Here is a 19,711-nt window from a genome sequence, read left to right as displayed (position 1 = left end):
TACGATGAACTCTTTATCACCTCCATAACCGAGAAATATTTCCTTAGTCCTCTTAGGTAGCTAAGGATCATTTTGACCGCTGTCAAGTGATCTACTCCTGGATCACTATTGTACCCCCTTGCCAACCTCATGGCAAGGTACACAACAGGTTTGGTACACAACATGGCATACTTTATTGAACCTATGGCTGAGGCATAGGGAATGACTTTCATTCTCTCTCCATCTTCTGACGTGGTCGGGTTTTTAGTCTTACTCAACTTCAGACCTTGTAACATAGGTAAGAACCCTTTCTTTGACTGATCCATTTTGAACTTCTCCAAAACTTTGTCAAGGTATGTGCTTTGTGAAAGTCCTATTAAGCGTCTCGATCTATCATTATAGATCTTGATGCCTAATACATAAGTAGCTTCACTGAGGTCTTTTCATTAAAAAAAAATCTTATTCAAGTATCCTTTTATGCTATTCAGAAATTCTATATCATTTCCAATCAACAATATGCCATCCACATATAATATTAGAAATGCTACAGAGCTCCCACTCACTTTCTTGTAAATACAAGCTTCACTTCAACTCTGTATAAACCATATGCTTTGATCACCTTATCAAAGCGTATATTCCAACTCCGAGATGCTTGCAACAGTCCATAGATGGATCGCTGGAGCGTGCACACTTTGTCAGCACCTTTAGGATTGACAAAACCTTCTGGTTGCATCATATACAACTCTTCTTTTAAGATATCCATTAAGGAATGCAGTTTGGACGTCCATTTGCCAGATTTCAAAATCATAAAATGCGGCAATTGCTAACATGATTCGGACAGACTTAAGCATCGATATAGGTGAGAAAGTCTCATCGTATTCAACCCCTTGAACTTGTCAAAAACCTTTTGCGACAAGTCGAGCTTTGTAGACAATAATATTACCATCAGCGTCAGTCTTCTTCTTGAAGATCCATTTATTCTCTATGGCTTGCCGATCATCGGGCAAATCCACCAAAGTACACACTTTGTTCTCATACATGGATCCTATCTCAGATTTCACGGCCTCAAGTCATTTGTCGGAATCTGGGCTCATCATAGATTCTTCATAGTTCGTAGGTTCGCCTTGGTCTAGTAACATGACTTCCAGAACAGGATTACCCTACCACTCTACTGCAGATCGTGCTCTGGTTGATCTACGAAGTTCAGTAGTAACTTGATCTGCAGTTTCATGATCATCATCATTTGCTTCCTCTCTAATTTGTGTAGGCATCATGGGAACGGTTTTCTGTGATGTGCTACCTTTAAATTCGAGAGAAGGTACAATTACCTCATCAAGTTCAACTTTCCTCCCACTCACGTCTTTCAAGAGAAACTCCTTCTCTAGAAAGGACCCAAACTTAGCAACAAAGATCTTGCCTTCGGATCTGCGGTAGAAGGTGTACCCAATTGTTTCGTTAGGGTATCCTATGAAGACACACTTCTCCGATTTAGGTTCGAGCTTATCAGGCTAAAGCCTTTTGACATAAGTGTCGCAACCCCAAACTTTAAGAAATGACAGCTTAGGTTTCCTGCCGAACCACGGTTCATACGGTGTCGTCTCAACGGATTTAGACGGTGCCCTATTTAATGTGAATGCAGCTGTCTCTAATGCATAACCCCAAAACAATAGTGGTAAATCGGTAAGAGACATCATAGAACGCACCATATCTAATAAGGTAGGTTTACGACGTTTGGACACACCATTACGATGTGCTGTTCCATTTGGCGTGAGTTGTGAAACTATTCCACATTGTTTTAAATGAAGGCCAAACTCGTAACTCAAATATTCGCCTCCACGATTAGATTGTAGAAACTTTATTTTCTTGTTACGATGATTCTGCACTTCACTCTGAAATTCTTTGAACTTTTCAAATGTTTCATACTTATGTTCCATCAAGTAGATAGACCCATACCTACTCAAATCATTTGTGAAGGTCAGAAAATAACGATACCCGCCGCGTGCCTCAACACTCATCGGACCAGATGCATCGGTATGTATTATTTTCAATAAGTCATTACCTTGCTCCATTGTTCCGGAGAACGGAGTTTTAGTCATCTTGCCCATGTGGCATGGTTCGCAAGTATGAAATGATTCATAATCAAGTGATTCCAAAAGCCCATTCGCATGGAGTTTCTTCATGCGCTTTACACCAATATGACCTAAATGATAGTGCCACAAATATGTTGCACTATCATTATCAACTTTGCATCTTTTGACATCAATAATATGAATATGTGTATCACTACAATCGAGATTCAAAAAGAATAGACCATTCTTCAAGGGTGCATGACCATAAAAGATATTATTCATATAAATATAACAACTACTATTCTCTGATTTAAATGAATAACCGTCTCGCAATAAACAAGATCCAGATATAATGTTCATGCTCAACGCGGGCATCAAATAACAATTATTGAGGTCTAAAACTAATCCCGAAGGTAGATGTAGAGGTAGCGTGCCGACGGCGATCACACCGACGTTGGAACCATTCCTGACGCACATCGTCACCTCGTCCTTAGCCAATTTTAGTTTATTCCGCAGCTCCTATTTCTAGTTAAAAATCTTAGCAACTGAACCAGTATCAAATACCCAAAGGCTACTACGAACACTAGTAAGGTACACATCAATAACATGTATATCAAATATACCTTTGTTCACTTTGCCATCCTTCTTATCCGCCAAGTATTTGGGTAGTTCCGCTTCCACTGACCATTTTCTTTGCAGTAGAGGCACTTAGTTTCAGGCTTGGGCCCAACTTTGGGCTTCTTCATGGGAGCGGCAACTTGCTTTCCATTCTTCTTGAAGTTCCCTTTCTTTACCTTGCCTTTTTTCTTGAAACTAATGGTCTTGTTAATCATCAACACTTGATGCTCTTTCTTGATTTCTACCTTTGCCGATTTCAACATCGCGAAGAGCTCGGGAATCATTTTCGTCATCCCTTGCATATTATAGTTCATCACAAAGTTCTAGTAGCTTGGTGATAGTGACTAGAGAATTTTGTCAATCACTATCTTATCTAAAAGATTAACTCCCACTTGATTCAAGTGATTGTAGTACCCAGACATTCTGAGCACATGCTCGCTAGTTGGGCTATTCTCCTCCATCTTGTAGACAAAGTACTTGTCAGAGGTCTCATACAACACTCGTCGGCGAGGCCCGCCGCAAATGTTGTTATACACCTGTCTAGCAAGGGTTGTCTTACCTAACCCACCAGTTCCAATAGTAGAGACAACTTTGACCTGATTTGTAGATTCACCTCCCTTATCAATCAACAACCTCACAAGCTCGTCTCTTGGGGGATCGATTTCGACAAGATCTGATGCATCATTATATATTGTGCAAAGTCGTGGGTCAAAGGTTAAGGGAGATTTCAATGGGGGGGGGGGCATTGCCCCCCAGCCTTGGACAGATCGGTGAAGAAAAAAATAGATGAAAATTTAGCCTTTTGCCCCCATGTGTTCACATTTTATCTCCCCCACCCCACTAGAAATTATGGCATAGCTCAAGGAAGGAGAACGGTGCCGGAAGACGTCGCCTTTGGAGTGGCCGCCGCGGCGGCCAAGGGTTTCCCCCGGAAACACGCCCAGCCACCAGATCCGCCCGGTGGAGCACCGGGGACGATGACCGCAGCCACCAGAGGGCAGGGCCGGCACGGATCCGAGTAGATCGGGGTCGGGGAAGGGTCTTCTCCAAGATTTGCCAGCAACCACCGCGGGGATGCCGGACCGCCGACGACAGCCACCCCCCCCCCCCCCCGCCGCCCACACGGCCAGGGAGGTAGCCCACACAACACTCGTCGGCGAGGCCTGCCGCAAAGGCCACGCTGCGCGCCATCCGTCGGAGCCGCCGCCCCGGGCGCCGAGGCTCACCAGCAAGCCGGATCCGCCAGATCCCCGTCGCCACCTTCCTAGGTGTCACGCACCCGCGCCAGCGAGCACCTCCGGTGGCGGCGGAGGGAGAAGATGGGGAGGGGGAACGCGGCGGCGGCCTAGGGTTGGCCCTCGGGTCGCCTCAGAGGAGGCGCCGCGAGGGAGGGGTTTCCCGTTCCAAAGTCCAATGTGTGATGAGACTTGGTGCTAGCCTCTTTAATTTGCTCTTGATGTCCTTGACATCCTTGATGATCTTATGACGAGTCTTGATGTTCAATATGTTTTTCTTGATTTTGCGAAGAATCTCCTTGAAGCTTTCCGACTTAGAGCTGGACTCATGGGATTGCAAGAAAAATCTGCTAGGATTCCCGAAGATACTAGGCCTCCTTCGGTCCATGGGATTGGAAAATCATGGGAATAGAAAAGTCAAAGAGAATGAGATGACATGTATCTCAGTTCCTATGGAAAAGAGATGTCACTTGGTTCATAGGATAAGAACTTTTTTCATCAGGTCTAAGCTAATGTTTTTTTCCATCGAAATGTGAAGGATGGGAATCAATGTTACATAGGAACAAAATCTATTCCTACAAACCAAATGGCTCTTTAGGAAATTTTCCTTTAGAAATCATATCAATACAGAATTACTACAAAACTCCTACAAACCAGGTGTTCGGGATAGTTATCAGAAAGCAAAAGTTGAATATATATTTTCGGAAAGCCCCTTACACTGTTACACATATCGATTTATTACCACTACAAATTAACACAATGACAAATACAGTAGCAAGTAGGACTATCAGTATATCACACACAGATAACTCAAGCGGCACATACACATTATTCACAGATCTGTACATCCCAACAACACTTGATTTACAGCCCGCAATTGTTCCTCATATCTCAACACCGTCACGGATAATCTGGAGCCAGATTCCCCTGAACACCTCCGTGATTACTCCATGGTACTCCCTCGAGTTGAACGACAGATAGCAATCAAGGAGGTCCCTCAGAGCCTCTGCTCCACGCATGTCGGTCCCGACGATCATCTCCACCATGCTCTCCCTGAAGTCCTTGTGCGGGTCCGTCGACGCCACCACGACGGCGATGCTCCTCCTCGCGCTTCTCCGGCGAGCAGTGCACCTGGCGCTAACTCTGCCACAGCCACTGCTGGATAGACGAAGCCTTCTGCTCCTGAGCCTCGGCGAGCTCGGGCACGTACTGCTCGCGGTCGTGCTGTGGTGCGCACTTCTCGACGCGATCGGCGCTGGCCTTGTGCGAATTGGACGTAGTTGCAAGCCTTGAAAATCGTCGACGACGGCGGCGGCGGCACTTCTCGATGATGGTGACTGATGACGATCGTTGGGGAATCGGATGCTTGTTGCCCTTGGGCTGAGGCAGAGAGGAGAGAGACGCAGCTTCTCCGGTGGCATTTTCTTTGCTTGTAAGTAGGAGGAGTAGGATTGGTGAGGGGGTAATGGAAGAGGTTTTGGGGTGCTGGCTCCATGGCAGTAGTAGTGGCTTGATGATGATCTCCTTGGTGTTCTTGTAGCTGTAGAGCTTCTTGGTTGGCTTGGCGGTCTGGGTCTCTTCATGTCCCTCAGCTTGTAGAACCAAGAGTTTGGCACGAGATGGGACAGTCTGAACCTGTAATGGCTGCCCATCTCTCCTCTCTCTTCCTCTGTTCAGAGCATTGGTGTCTTTGAACACTGCATGTGATCGAGCTCTATCTATCTTGTAAGGAGGGCATGATAACTGGCATTGGCAAGTGGATGTGGGCAGATGGTTCTGGCATAAACAAAGGATAAACCGGTGAATTAAGAAATGAGCAAAGAGGTTAACACATGCCTACCATTGTACCAAGAACTGGTCCAACAAGTTCGCTTCCATTGAAATTAATTTGAGCTGTCAACTGCTTTGCAATGGCAACTGGATGTGATCAGATGCTTCTGGTATAGAAAAGTAAAACTGGCGAATTAAGAAATGAGCAAAGAGGTTACACATGCGTGCCACTGTACCATGAATCAGTCCTGCAAGTTTGCTTTCCTGGAAATTAACTTGAGCTGTCAGCTGCTTTGCACGCGGTTTTAGTGCTGTACCGATTCCATCATTATGTGATTGTAGTTGCAATGATGGGCAGTGATCATGAGATTGTGTACATAATATAAAGTGTACACTAAGTTCATACACGATTGAAAGTGCTAAGAAAATCATATATGGCCCCAATGATTCTGCCTGGTTTGCTAAGTAACGAACATGATATGCTTGTTACCCCGCAAAAAAAACATGATATGCTTGTTTACTTGGGTATGTTCTCCAACAAACTTATGGAATTACAGAATGTTATAGAATAGGGCGAAGTTTGTGAGTGAGGGGGTTTGGAGCTCGAGCTCCATCGCGCCTTTTTTTAAGTAGGTGCTGCAATTTCTGTGTTCGGACCCCGCGTCACCTCCTCTGGCGACTCGGGGGAAACCCTAGTCGCGCCGCCGCCGGCCACTCCCCACCCCTCCCCCTGCTTCACCGCCGCCGGAGGGAACGCAGGCGAAGCCGTGCGTGACCCAGGGAAGGCGGCGGCGGGGCTCTCTTCGTCGGCTCTGTTGCCGCGCCGGTGTCGCAGCCGCCAGGTGGTTCTAGATCCGCGCCGCTCCGGGGCGGCGACCTCTCGTCCTGGCGGGAGGGCCGCGCGACAGAGGGCGTCGGTGGCGGTGCTGCTCGGCGGCTGTTGCCCTGTGGCGGGCTGCGGGGTCAGATCTGGACCCCTCAAGGTGTGGCGCCCTGCGCGAGTTCGTGGCAGCGCTGGGGGCTCTCCACGGCCATGGGGGCGCGGTGCATGCCGCCTGTGCTCCGGTGGTGCTGCCCAGGGCGCGTGCCGGCGTCGCCCTGTGGCTCGCGTTGGGGATCCGGGCAAGGCGTGCTTGGCGGCGGGGATGGATCTGGCTGGTGGTGGTCGGGGTGAGATGGTCAGGATACGGCATGACTGGATCTCCACTCTGGTCGACGCTGGTGCTCGCGGTGAGCGATGGCGTCACCAGAGGTACCTTTTTGCTTGCTCCGGCGGGGACACTCGTCGACGAGTTGCAGGAGGTGGTAAGGTCTCGTGCTCTTTGCTTTGCCAGACTGGGCGGCCGGCGTAAGCGGTGAGGTTCGAGGTGCGATGCTTCAGGCGAAAGCCTGGTGTCGGCCTTGTGTCGACAGCGGTGACGGTGACGCCTTTGGGCGCCATTTTTTTCCTTCTTGGAGGAGTCATTGTGAAGCTCCCGCAGCTCATCCTTACAATGTGCTCCGGGCGAAAGCCTAAGATCCACGGTTGGATCGGACTACGACGATGTCATTGATGTCGTTACCCCCTTGGGGGCGCAGTCTTGGAGCCATTGATCCGTTGTTGGTCGTTTCTAGTCTTGGCTCGAGCACGATTGGTCAGGCTGGGGATGTGGGGTGTCTGGTGGTGGTGGTCGAAGCGATCTATGGGTATGGCTACTGCCTTGGTCATCCTGGTGCTATCTGCTGACCTCTCTTTTGGGGGCTCGTGGCGTCGGTGAAGTCTCGGAGCTCAGTGCCCTTCGGCGACGCATGAGGTTTGGTTGCCTCGCATAGTGTTCTGGTTCTCTCTATTTGTGATGGTGGCCGTGGTGTGGCTCAGAGGAGGTGTAGGGCTATCTCGGCGAAACATTGCCCTTCGGCGCGGTCGGCGGCTCTCTCTATCGCGTCGTGCCTCGGCAGTGGGATGCCCTTCGACGGTGGTTGCGACTCTCCTAGCTCTTCAAGGTGCAGAGTGATCGCAGTGCAGCAGGCAACTTCTTCTCTACGTCTACTCGGTGTTGATTCTCCCTTCGACTGATCCAACAATGCTAGTTTCCCGTTTCTTCTCGGTCTTCTTAATGGTGTTGGGTGCTAAGTTCTTGGTGTTGGCTAATTGCCATAGCTTGTTTCTGGTTCTTCTCTGTTGTTCCTTATTCCTTCTTGTGTGTGTTGGGTGCTACTTCCTGTAGCCGTTGTGTTGTATCTCAGTCCCTCTTATGATAATGAAAATGGTTCAGGCAGGCGTAAGCCCGCCGTAGCACCGTAAAAAAAAAGTCTTTAAAAATTTCACATGTACATACTTTATTTATGTATGTTTAAAATTTCAAAGATGCTTTAACAAATTAGTAACACAATTGTGGATTTCAAAATAGCAAGCAGTGTGCTATTACAAATCCAGTCTGTCTTTCTCTCCTTAGTTCTCGCCAACCAGCTCCATCCATCTTCTGGCATGTGGAGCAGGTGAGGCTACGTGTCATTCTTTGTACAGTATAGATACATCACTAAACCATTATCCAACGGTTATTGACTTTGCCGTGGGCACGACCAACTTGAACAGCGAGGTTTGAGTTCCAGCGAGCAATCGAAGGACCAGCAAAAACTATGACAATGCAATCTGAATTGCGGATATAGATTAAGTGCGGGGTAAAGGTGGGGTTCTTGATAGAGAATCTGAATAAGGAGGTACTCTTATACGTCTCGCAGATGTGAATTGTAGCAAAGCTAAACAATATCTAAACAAAAATAAAGTCTAAAACTCATGAATGTGAGAATATATATGGAGCCCTAAGACAAGGGTGAATCCTATGTGACGTTTACTTTTTTTTTTAGGCAAACCCACAAAGCTTTATTAAGAAAAAGGGTTTCCCCCCGCTTTGTATTACAAAGCAACCATCCGATACAACCAACGACAGGGGCTGGGGCGGAAGCAGCACAAACACACCCAAAAGAAAGGAAAGAGAAAAAAGAAAAGAAATAAATGCCGATAACGGCGGATCGACAAAAACGACGAAGCCTCGTGACCGCTGCGTCCACCGGAGATCGCGCACCAAGCTCCGAGACTCCAAAGTGCCGGTACCCGACAAAGCTTTATTCACCCGTCACGAGGTTTACAGGGACGAAAACAAGATCTCCGGGCTGGCCTAACCAAGCATGGCGGCCAGTACCCAGCGTTAAAGCATGCTTTGCAAGTTTGTGAGCCTCGACATTGGAGGTTCTAAACTCATGACTAAACAAACTTTACTGTGAATGATTGTCGACCAAATGCACAAGGAGCTGCGCAAGGCGTTGTGAGATGGGTCAGCCCATTTTAATCTACTATATGTTTCACATATCCCGGTTTGGCAAACTTTTCGATGGTTACAGACGGCTTTTTACCAGTCTTTTCCCTTCCCTGGTTTTACTTGTTTCTTTGTAGTTTTTTGTTTCTTTTTTCATCAAATCACAATTTTTTAAAAAATCAAAGATTTAAAAAAAATCGAAAAATGGTTGGATTTATAGAAAAAACAATTTTTCCAAACATTATTCATGTTTTTGAATTTTTTGGGGGAATTTCAAAAAACATGTCACATTTTTTGAGAATGTTTGGAATTTCAAAATGTTCATGTTTTTTTTAAATTATGGTTTCTAAAAAATCACAATTCATAAAATTGTTTACAAGTTTCAGAAAATATTCACAAATTTATAAAAATGTTCTCAAATTCAAAAAGATTTCAGAATTTCAAAATTGACTGTGTTTTTCAGAAAATGTATGGAATTTTAAATTTCAAAAAAAATGTGCTTCGGAAAATGGTATTTTTTTCAATTATACAGTTCCTATAGTTAACTACGCGTGGAGATAAATCGCTAACAGGGAACTAATACAGTATCACGCGCTACAGTACTGCGGGTTGGCCCAGTCGGTCTCCCATGTGGTCATGCACCCTATTGAACGAAGCGAGCAACACATAGGAGCCCTCCCTCTAATACAAGCAAATCCTTAAACAGATCCTTATTAACCCCTCAAAAAAGCGGATCCTTATTATTATTATTATTATTATTATTATTATTATTATTATTATTATTATTAAGGATGATCGGTGGCTTGACCTCTTGAAATATGGTCTATCAAGCTAGCCAACTCAGCCAGCATTAGTTGTTGTCAATAATGTCCAGATCTTTCTTATATGACTGGTTAGGAAGTTTTTTTACCACATTGAATGCAACGTTGGAAAAATGTTTTTATTTCTTTTCTTTTTTGTTGACCAAAATTTTCTTTCTCTTGTTTGAACATTTTCTTTCATCTTTTCTAGTTAGAAGACATGCTAAAAGTCTAGATAACTTACGCCTAAAAACATCGTGGTAATTTTCACCTGGTAAAAAAATGTTCAAACATATCCCAATAAATTATGTGTAAACATCATACTAGTTTACGCACCATAGACCTGATAACATTTGACCCAGAGAAAAATGTTTGTTAAAACATAACCCGATAATTTCTATGTAAGTAACATTGACGAAGTAAATGCTCTATTTGGAGAGGAGGGGGGGAGTTATTAAAAACATACCCCTCGTAACTACTGTGTAAATAACTTGGTAATATACAAACCACAGACCTGATAACTTACTTGTCAACACTCGTGGTAACTTTGAAGATTTTTGTTGTTGAAATATACCCCAGTGGCTTATATGTAAATAGTACGGTAACATACAAAATGCAGTCCGATAACTTAGATACAAACAGTATGGTAACTTTTGACCCGAAGAGAAAAGTTATGGAAAATATACCCTAAGCAACATATGTGTAAAATACATGGTAAATTACGCACCATAGAGCGTGGTAACTTTTTTGACAGGAAGAGAAAAGTTGTTGAAAACATACCCTCGATAATTTCTCTGTAAACAACATGGCAATATACGCACCGCAAACTTGATAAATTATGTACAAACATGAGATCTAGTTTAGAAGATCTCGTTGTGACAGTTGGAGAAAACATTTTGTATGTCCCGATAATTTTCTCTGTACATCATGATAATTTATGTACCACAAACGTGATAACTTACATAGCACAAGCATGGTAACTTATACTTCAAAAAACATTGAAACATATCAACATGAGCACAAGCGTGGTATGTTCTGTGTGAAGAGCATGGTAATTTGATTTTCATATTTGAAATAAAAGTTGTACAGTAGCGCGATCCCAACCAAATGACAGCATAATCCAGTTTAAGAACAATAATTAAATCAATTTTTAACAGTACTAAATAGACGCAGATAACATCATTTAAGTTCAACAATGTACTTATTGACATGGTTCAACAAAGTATCAAAAAGAGGCAAATTAACACATGTACAAGTTCGACTAAATAGAGGTGGTAATAACATGAGATCTGCCATGCAACCCTACTAGCTAACTAGACATATCTGCGGGCAGACTGAGGGTCATAGTCTGGAGTAAGTGAACCATTGCTGCAAGCAGGCCTATAGTAGACCATGATCTCGTCACGATCATACTCGAGGTAGAACGTGCTCTTTCCCCAGCTTCCACCTCGTAAGCAGTTGCAAGGGCTCTCCAACAAGGGCAACTAAAATAAGTGGTGTTTGACTCGTTAGTGACAAGACAATTGAAGTGTTGGGCCGTCATCATCTTCATGAGAGTGCACTGGAATGTAATGGTGGCATCAAGCGGAACCTGAAACCTCTCTAAGAAGTTACGCCTTGCCCCGCAAGGGATGACCTGAGCAAAATTGAAAGAAAGAACTAGAAGTTAGACAATTTTGGGCGCAACCGTATACCATAAGAAACTCAGTCAAAACATGTTGAACTAAAACATACCGTCTTAGTGAGGAAGTCATTCGAAAGATCTATGAAGAACTTCTTATCCTTTTGACATCTCACTGAACCACATATCTCATATGGGGCATCCATTTACTGCTTTCATCATGTTGGCCAAAATAAGCATATAGAACACATGCACAGATATAATGCAACATAAAACACATGTACCTAGCTAATTAAGCAACTACTATGAACTAGCCCTACTCGGGCATCTAGATATTTACACATACTTGTAATTAAGCAATTCTACAAACCATGCATAGTTCAAACATAAAACATGCATAAAGTTAAACAGTTCATACGAAATAGGTAGTGCTGCCCATCTAGCAAGCTAGTGGCCAGAGGGAGCGGCCTCATGGTCGTCCATGGTGGACCTACGACGCCCCTGCTGACCCTCCTCCTCATGCTCCAAGGCATCCCAGTCTATGGGATCCTCATCTGCGCTCTTCTTGGTTGCATACTGAAGTAGCATCATCTTGTTAGTCTCCACATGTTTCTCATCTCTCGCAAACTCCCTCACCAATGGGTCGAAGAACTGCATCTCGGCCTGGTTGTTCCCCTTCTCCTCAGCCATAGTGCATATCCTTTTGTACTCCAACGCGAAGAACTTCGCGTACTCACGACACTCAGGGAAGTTCAGAATCACCTCTTCCTGATATAATTCAACATCTTTGGCATCATAGGTGCGTGCCGCTAACTCTGGACGACATTGTTATTCCTAATGGTCGCATAGTACTTAGTCCCCTTCTGTCGGAGTCATCTGTGACGGTGCATATATATACCTAACGAGTTACTAAAAAATTTGGACATATTGACGACCACCTGCAAAACGTACAATCTACAATGTAATTAAACATACACTACAACTACACTAAAATCTTACACTACAACTACACTAAAATCTTACACTACAACTACATTAAATTTTGACACTACAACTACACTACACAGAACTACACTAAAACTACACGAAAAACTTATATTATAATCTTACACTAAAAATTCTGCACTACTCATACACTTAAAGTTGTACAGTACTCTTACACTACAACTACACACTAAAATTTACTTGTGTCCTCAACAACTTTAGTGAGGTTCTCAATCTCACTACTTCCGTTAGTTGCAAAAAGTTATTTTTTTGGAAAGGAGGACCCCGGCCTCTGCATCAATCGATGCATGCAACCATATTATTAAATAAAAACGTAACCAAGTCATGAGGTCCAACAAAGCTCATAAAATGAGAATAATTTGGAATAAAATCTGAAAAACGCCACAACCAGTGATAAAGAACTGAAAAATGCCACATCCGGCGATACAACAACAAGCTACGATGCCTACACACCTAGCCTATTATTAGCTCACCACCCAAATCGGCTGAATATAGCCCGTGCTACCGTCTCCCAACGATTGCACCCAATAACCAAAAGCTCCCTGAAGTCCACATGAGTGACTAAGGACAACATACGGATCCAAGTTGTACCACTGAAGATAACCTGCAAAAAATTGGTGAATTGTGTCCCATTAAAAATCATATCATTTATAGTGTTCCATATAGCTCAGAGTAGTGCACATACTCCTATCCGAATATGTTTAGGTAAGTGTGCGTCCACTCCATTAAGCCACGTCCCAAATAACGTATTTATACTCCTTGGGTGTTGAATGTTAAAAGCTATATGAATTGATCGCCATAATAATTTTGCTAAAGGACATTCGAGAAAGTGGTGTTTAACCACTTCATTTTGATCACAAAAACAGCACCTAGAACTGCGAACCCAATTCCGTTTTGCCAAGTTATCTTTGGTTAGAATGACTTCTTTATGGACAAACCACATAAAGATTTTAATACAAAGCGGAACTTTAATCTTCCAAATATGTAACGAGCTCGACAATGGCCCGGAATCAATTAGATCCGAATACATGGTTTTCACTGAGAATATTCCATTCGTAGTTAACTTCCAGTGAATTGTATCTGGCTGATCCGCTAGGTGAACCTCCATCAACATACGAACCAGGTGCAACCAAGCATTCCAACGTTCCCCTACTAGTGATCTCCTAAATTGGAAATTAAGCGGTATCGAGTTTAATACTGTAGCGACATAATTCTCCTTACGTTGCACAATATTATATAAGGAGGGATATTGCAAAGCCAAAGGCATCTCCCCTGGCCATGTATCCTCCCAAAATCGAGTAGTATGACCATTACCAACTAGGAACTTCACTCGTTGGAAAAAAGTTGCTTTCGTCCTCATTAATCCCTTCCAGAAGGGTGAGTCTGTTGGCCTAGCGGTGACTTGGGCCAAAGTCTTAGAGTGTAAGTATTTATTCCACAAGATTTGTACCCACATACCCTCGGTCTTAGTAGATATTATGTATAGCCACTTGCTAAGCAGACATCTATTTTTGACCTCGAAATTCTCGATCCCTAACCCACCCTGGTCTTTTGGTCTGCAAATAATATCCCATCTAGCCAGTATGTACTTCTTTTTGGCCTCATCACTTTGCCAAAAGAATCGGAATCTATAAAAGTCAAGTCTTTTCCGTACCCCTACCGGTACCTCAAAGAAGGATACGAGGAACATCGGCAAACTCGTCAAAACAAAATTTATCAAAACCAACCAACCTCCATACGACATGAGCTTGCCCTTCCAGCAGCTCAGTTTCTTTTCAAATCGATCCTCTATAAATTTCCATTCCTCGTTCATTAAACGTCTATGATGAATTGGGATCCCTAGATAATTAAAAGGTAAGGATCCCATTTCACAACCGAACAAATTTCTATAGTCATCTTGTTCCTCTTGGGCTCTCCCAAAGCAGAACAATTCGCTTTTATTGAAGTTAATTTTGAGCCCAGACAGTTGCTCAAAAAGACATAATACAAGCTTCATATTCCTAGCTTTTGCAAGATCATGTTCCCTGAATATAATAGTATCATCCGCGTATTGTAGGACGGAAACTTCCCCCTTTACAAGGTGAGGGACTTGTCCTCCTACTTGGCCACTCTCTTTGGCCCGGCCAATTAGTACTGCCAACATATCCGCTACAATGTTAAACAGCACTGGAGACATGGAATCTCCCTGTCGTAACCCCTTACGTGTCTGGAAAAAATGTCATGTATCGTCGTTGACTTTTATTCCGACACTACCTTTTTGTATGAATGAATCCACCTGAGATCTCCAAGATTCATTGAACCCCTTCATATGTAAGGCTTGCTGCAGAAAGGGCCATTTGACCTTATCATATGCTTTTTCAAAATCCACTTTGAAGATAACGCCATCTAATTTCTTCTTATGGATTTCATGTAGAGTTTCATGTAAGACCACAACCCCTTCAAGGATATGTCGTCCTGGCATGAAAGTAGTCTATGTTGGTTGCACAACCGAATGGGCTATCTGTGTCAACCTGTTCGTGCCAACCTTTGTAAAAATCTTAAAGCTTACATTGAGAAGGCAGATCGGTCTGAATTACTCAATGCGGATAGCCTCAACCCTCTTTGGAAACAACATTATTGTTCCAAAATTAAGGTGAAGGAGGTTTAGGTGGCCATCAAACAAACCATGGAACATAGGCATCAGATCTCCCTTAATGATATGCCAGCATTTCTGGTAGAATTCGGCCGGGAACCCATCCGGCCCAGGAGCTTTATTATGCTTCATTTGCGTTATTGCATCAAACATCTGTTTCTCCTGAACGGAGCAGACACCAGCTTGTTCTCTTCTAAGTTAAGCTGAGGTATGTCCCCGGTCGCACTCTCATCTAGAGCAACAAAGCTTTCTTCTGGTGCTCCAAAAAGTATCTTACAATATTCAAAGATGTACAATTTGAGGTTCGCGTGTCCTACAATTGTACCCTCTTCTTGTTCGATTTGTATTATCTTCTGCTTTCTATGTTTCCCATTAGCTATCATATGAAAAAAATGTGTATTATCATCTCCTTGGACGATCTTAGAAACCTTTCCTCTAAGCGCCCATTTCATCTCCTCCTCTCTCATAAGGGCTTGTAATTTTTTCTCGGCCTCATTCTTAATATCTCTCTCCGACATATTAAGAAGGGTGGATTCCGCTTTCACATCAAGTTCATTAATAATTTGTGTTAGCCTCTTCTTTTCAGCTTTATAAATACCACTTTGGTTTTCGGCCCATCCCCTCAGGAATTGGCGCAAATGTCTAATTTTGTTTTGCCATATTTCCACATGTGAAGTCCCACTAGACCCTGGCCCACTTTGTGGCAATAAGATTTAGGAAACCCTTCTTCTCGAACCATCCTAGTTCGAAAGAGAACATATTTCTGTTGCCCACATGGGTAGATTCCCCGGAATCAACCAGCAATGGGGCATGGTCCGAAGTGGCCCTCTGTAGAGCACGAACCGTTACCAGTGGAAATTTCTGTTCCCACTCAACACTAGTGAGGACCCTGTCCAATTTCTCATAAGTAGGAATTGGTAAGGAATTAGCCCACGTGCATTGCCTACCACAGAGTTCAATCTCCCTCAAGTTAAAACTTTCAATGATCATATTGAACATAAATGACCACCTTCCATCGAAGTTGTCATTATTTTTTTCATCTTGTCTTCTAATGATATTGAAATCTCCTCCAACCATGATAGGCAACCTCTCATCCCACAATTTTTTACTAAATCTGCAAGGAAGTCAGGCTTAAGGTCTGGCTGCGTTGCACCATATACGGCCACCAAAGCCCACCTGAAGCCATCGATTTTCGATCTCACTTGAAATTTGACAGCAAATTCTCTGTGAACCACATTTAGAACTTCTAAAATTTCGCCTTCACCCCAAGTAGGATCCCTCCAGATCGCCCCCTTGGAGGTAGACAGTGCCAATTGAAATCAACCCCCCCTGAAATGGTGTTTAGAAACTGGGGAGTAAAATTATCTCTGCCAGTCTCTAATAAAGCCATGAAATCCATTTTTTGCTCAATCCATGTATCACTAAGGAATCTTCTTTTAGCCAAGCCGCTAGACCTCTGCTATTCCAGAATATTCCTTTCATATTTCATCATGTAATTTTTTCTTTTGTTTAACTCTCGCACCCCTACGCACCGCTGATGTGGGATAAACTTTCCTCTTCCAGGTTCTTTTGGGTTTATCTTTCATCACCTCAGTGAGAAGAGGGTTGGTGTCAGTAGAAACAAAGGCATCTGGTTGCAAAGGAGCCATATACCCCCTCGGCAATCACATCCTCATCCTTGCCTTCTAAGCCCTCCATGGTGACTAAATCCTCACAGAGACTCTGAAGCGCTGATACTCCTAGATCCTTAATATCAGTATCATTCATGGGTTTTACCGCCGCTAAGTTTGAATTAAATCCAGAGCTCTACCTCTTTCCAAATCTAATAGATCATTGATGGATTTAGCGGTTTCTTTGCCATTACTACCGAGAGATATCCCTAAATTGCTGGGTTTATCAAGAATTTCATGCTCAGAAAAGTGCAGAATGGAACAACTTGTATTAACTGACATACCTGTATGCGCTTCGATGTCTCGAAGCTTGGCGGCCCTCATAGCATGCCCCATCTGTATGTCATCCGCGTTCGGCCGACCCTGTATCCGGTGACTGGACCATCTGTCACCAGACATAGGATCTGGAATACCTCCAAAAGCGATGACGTCCTCTACAGTGACTCCATCCGGGCTGTGACTGCCTGTCGTATGCCCGAACGAGTCCGAAAAAGTGGGAGGGATGGACCTCCCAGCCTGATCCACCGCGGTACCATTACCCGTGACGGTCGAAGCACTGATCACCGCCGATCTGCTATCATCACTGACCGACCTGGACACCACCTGTGTCGAGCTGGTCGGGCATGGCGACGAAGAGCAAGATGGATGCGTAGAACTCTCCACTGTGGGAGAGGGAGACATCGCCGTCGGTCGTCCCTCCATCGCTACCACCGCCATAGACACATCCGTCTCCACGAGGAAGTTTGGGCGCCGATGCGGCGTCAGCTGCGGTGAAACCTCATCCACCATCTGTCGGTGCTCCTCCACCACCACCACCTGTGCTGGAAGATCATCATCAGAGTCCTCCATCTCCACGCGTGAAAGATCGTGGATGTCGCCTCGAGGGGGGGTGAATAGGCGCTTTAAAATAATTACGGTTTAGGCTTGAACAAATGCGGAATAAACCTGGCGGTTAATTGTCAAGCACAAAACCTACAACAACTAGGCTCACCTATGTGCACCAACAACTTATGCTAAGCAAGATAAACAACTAGGTGATAGCAAGATATATGACAAGAAACAATATGGCTATCACAAAGTAAAGTGCATAAGTAAAGGGCTCGGGTAAGAGATAACCGAGGCACGTGGAGACGACGATGTATCCCGAAGTTCACACCCTTGCGGATGCTAATCTCCGTTTGGAGCGGTGTGGAGGCACAATGCTCCCCAAGAAGCCACTAGGGCCACCGTAATCTCCTCACGCCCTCGCACAATGCAAGATGCCGTGATTCCACTAAGGGACCCTTGAGGGCAGTCACCGGACCCGTACAAATGGCAATCCTTGGGGGCAGTCACCGAACCCGTACACTTTGGCAACCCTGGGGGCGGTCACCGGAACCTGTCAAATTGCTCGGGGCAATCTCCACAACCTAATTAGAGACCCCGACGCTGGCCCGGAGCTTTACACCACAATGATTGACCTCGATAATATCGTTGCGGAGCTTAGGCGAGGCCCTGCGTCGGTAGAACATCATCATCATCACCACGCCGTCGTGCTGACGAAACTCTCCCTCAACACTCGGCTGGATCGGAGTTCGAGGGACGTCATCGAGCTGAACGTGTGCTGAACTCGGAGGTGTCGTGCGTTCGGTACTTGATCGGTCGAATCGTGAAGACGTACGACTACATCAACCACGTTGTGTTAACGCTTCCGCTTTCGGTCTACGAGGGTACGTGGACAACACTCTCCCCTCTCGTTGCTATGCATCACCATGATCTTGCGTGTGCCTAGGAAATTTTTGAAATTACTACGTTCCCCAACAGAGGTATCTCTGGGCCCACTCGGTATTGCATCATCATAATGAGCTCAATGTGAGTAAGTAGTTAGTCACGGGATCATGCATTACGGAACGAGTAAAGTGACTTGCCGGTAACGAGATTGAACGAGGTATTGGGATACCGACGATCGAATCTCGGGCAAGTAACGTACCGATTGACAAAGGGAATTGTATACGGGATTGATTGAATCCTCGACATCATGGTTCATCCGATGAGATTATCGTGGAGCAAGTGGGAGCCAACATGGGTATCTAGATCCGGCTGTTGGTTATTGACCGGAGAGTTGTCTCGGTCATGTCTACGTGTCTCCCGAACCCGTAGGGTCTACACACTTAAGGTTCGGTGACGCTAGAGTTGTAGAGATATTAGTATGCGGTTAACCGAAAGTTGTTCGGAGTCCTGGATGAGATCCCGGACGTCACGAGGAGTTCCGGAATGGTCCGAAGGTAAAAATTTATATATAGGAAGTCCAGTTTCGGCCACCGGGAGAGTTTCGGGGGTCACCGGTATTGTACCGGGACCACCGGAAGGGTCCCGGGGGTCCACCGGGTGGGGCCACCTATCCCGGAGGGCCCCATGGGCTGAAGTGGCGTGGGAACCAGCCCCTGGTGGGCTGGTGCGCCCCACCCAAGGGCCCAAGGTGCCTAGGGTTGGAAACCCTAGGGGGCCGTTGCCCCCCGAGGGGACATGCGCCCCCTGGTTGGAAACCCTAAGGGGGTCGTTGCCCCCCGAGGGGCCGCCCCCCCTCTAGATGGGATCTCCAAGGGGGGCATGCGCCCCCTAGCCCCTATATATAGTGGAGGGGAGGGAGGGCAGCCGCACCCTAAGCCCTGGCGCCTCCCTCTCCCTCCCGTGACACCTCTTCCTCCTCCAGTAGCGCTTGGCGAAGCCCTGCTGGAATCCCGCTGCTTCCACCACCACCCCGTCGTGCTGCTGGATCTCCATCAACTTCTCCTTCCCCGTTGCTGGATCAAGAAGGAGGAGACGTCTCTGCTCCGTACGTGTGTTGAACGCGGAGGTGCCGTCCGTTCGGCGCTAGGATCATCGGTGATTTGGATCACGACGAGTGCGACTCCATCAACCCCGTTCTCTTGAACGCTTCCGCTCGCGATCTATAAGGGTATGTAGATGCACTCCTCCCCTCTCGTTGCTAGTAAACTCCATAGATTGATCTTGGTGATGCGTAGAAATTTTTTAA

General features: G+C 45.2%; 1 protein-coding gene and 1 pseudogene across 1 annotated transcript; both read right to left on the bottom strand.

Moving 5' to 3' along the window:
* Positions 1 to 4,707: 4,707 nt before the first annotated feature.
* On the bottom strand, positions 4,708 to 5,803 carry LOC123049701 (transcription repressor OFP1-like). The gene has a single exon (XM_044472587.1). It carries the CDS (start codon positions 5,551 to 5,553, stop codon positions 4,786 to 4,788), a length of 768 nt encoding a protein of 255 aa, XP_044328522.1. The 5' UTR covers positions 5,554 to 5,803; the 3' UTR covers positions 4,708 to 4,785.
* A 6,032-nt stretch (positions 5,804 to 11,835) lies between these two features.
* LOC123055872 (uncharacterized) lies at positions 11,836 to 17,544 on the bottom strand (annotated as a pseudogene).
* Positions 17,545 to 19,711: the final 2,167 nt, after the last annotated feature.

This window comes from Triticum aestivum, chromosome 2D (assembly GCF_018294505.1).
Source record: "Triticum aestivum cultivar Chinese Spring chromosome 2D, IWGSC CS RefSeq v2.1, whole genome shotgun sequence".
Taxonomy (NCBI): Eukaryota; Viridiplantae; Streptophyta; class Magnoliopsida; order Poales; family Poaceae; genus Triticum; species Triticum aestivum.
This window is presented reverse-complemented; position numbering and strand designations above follow the sequence as displayed.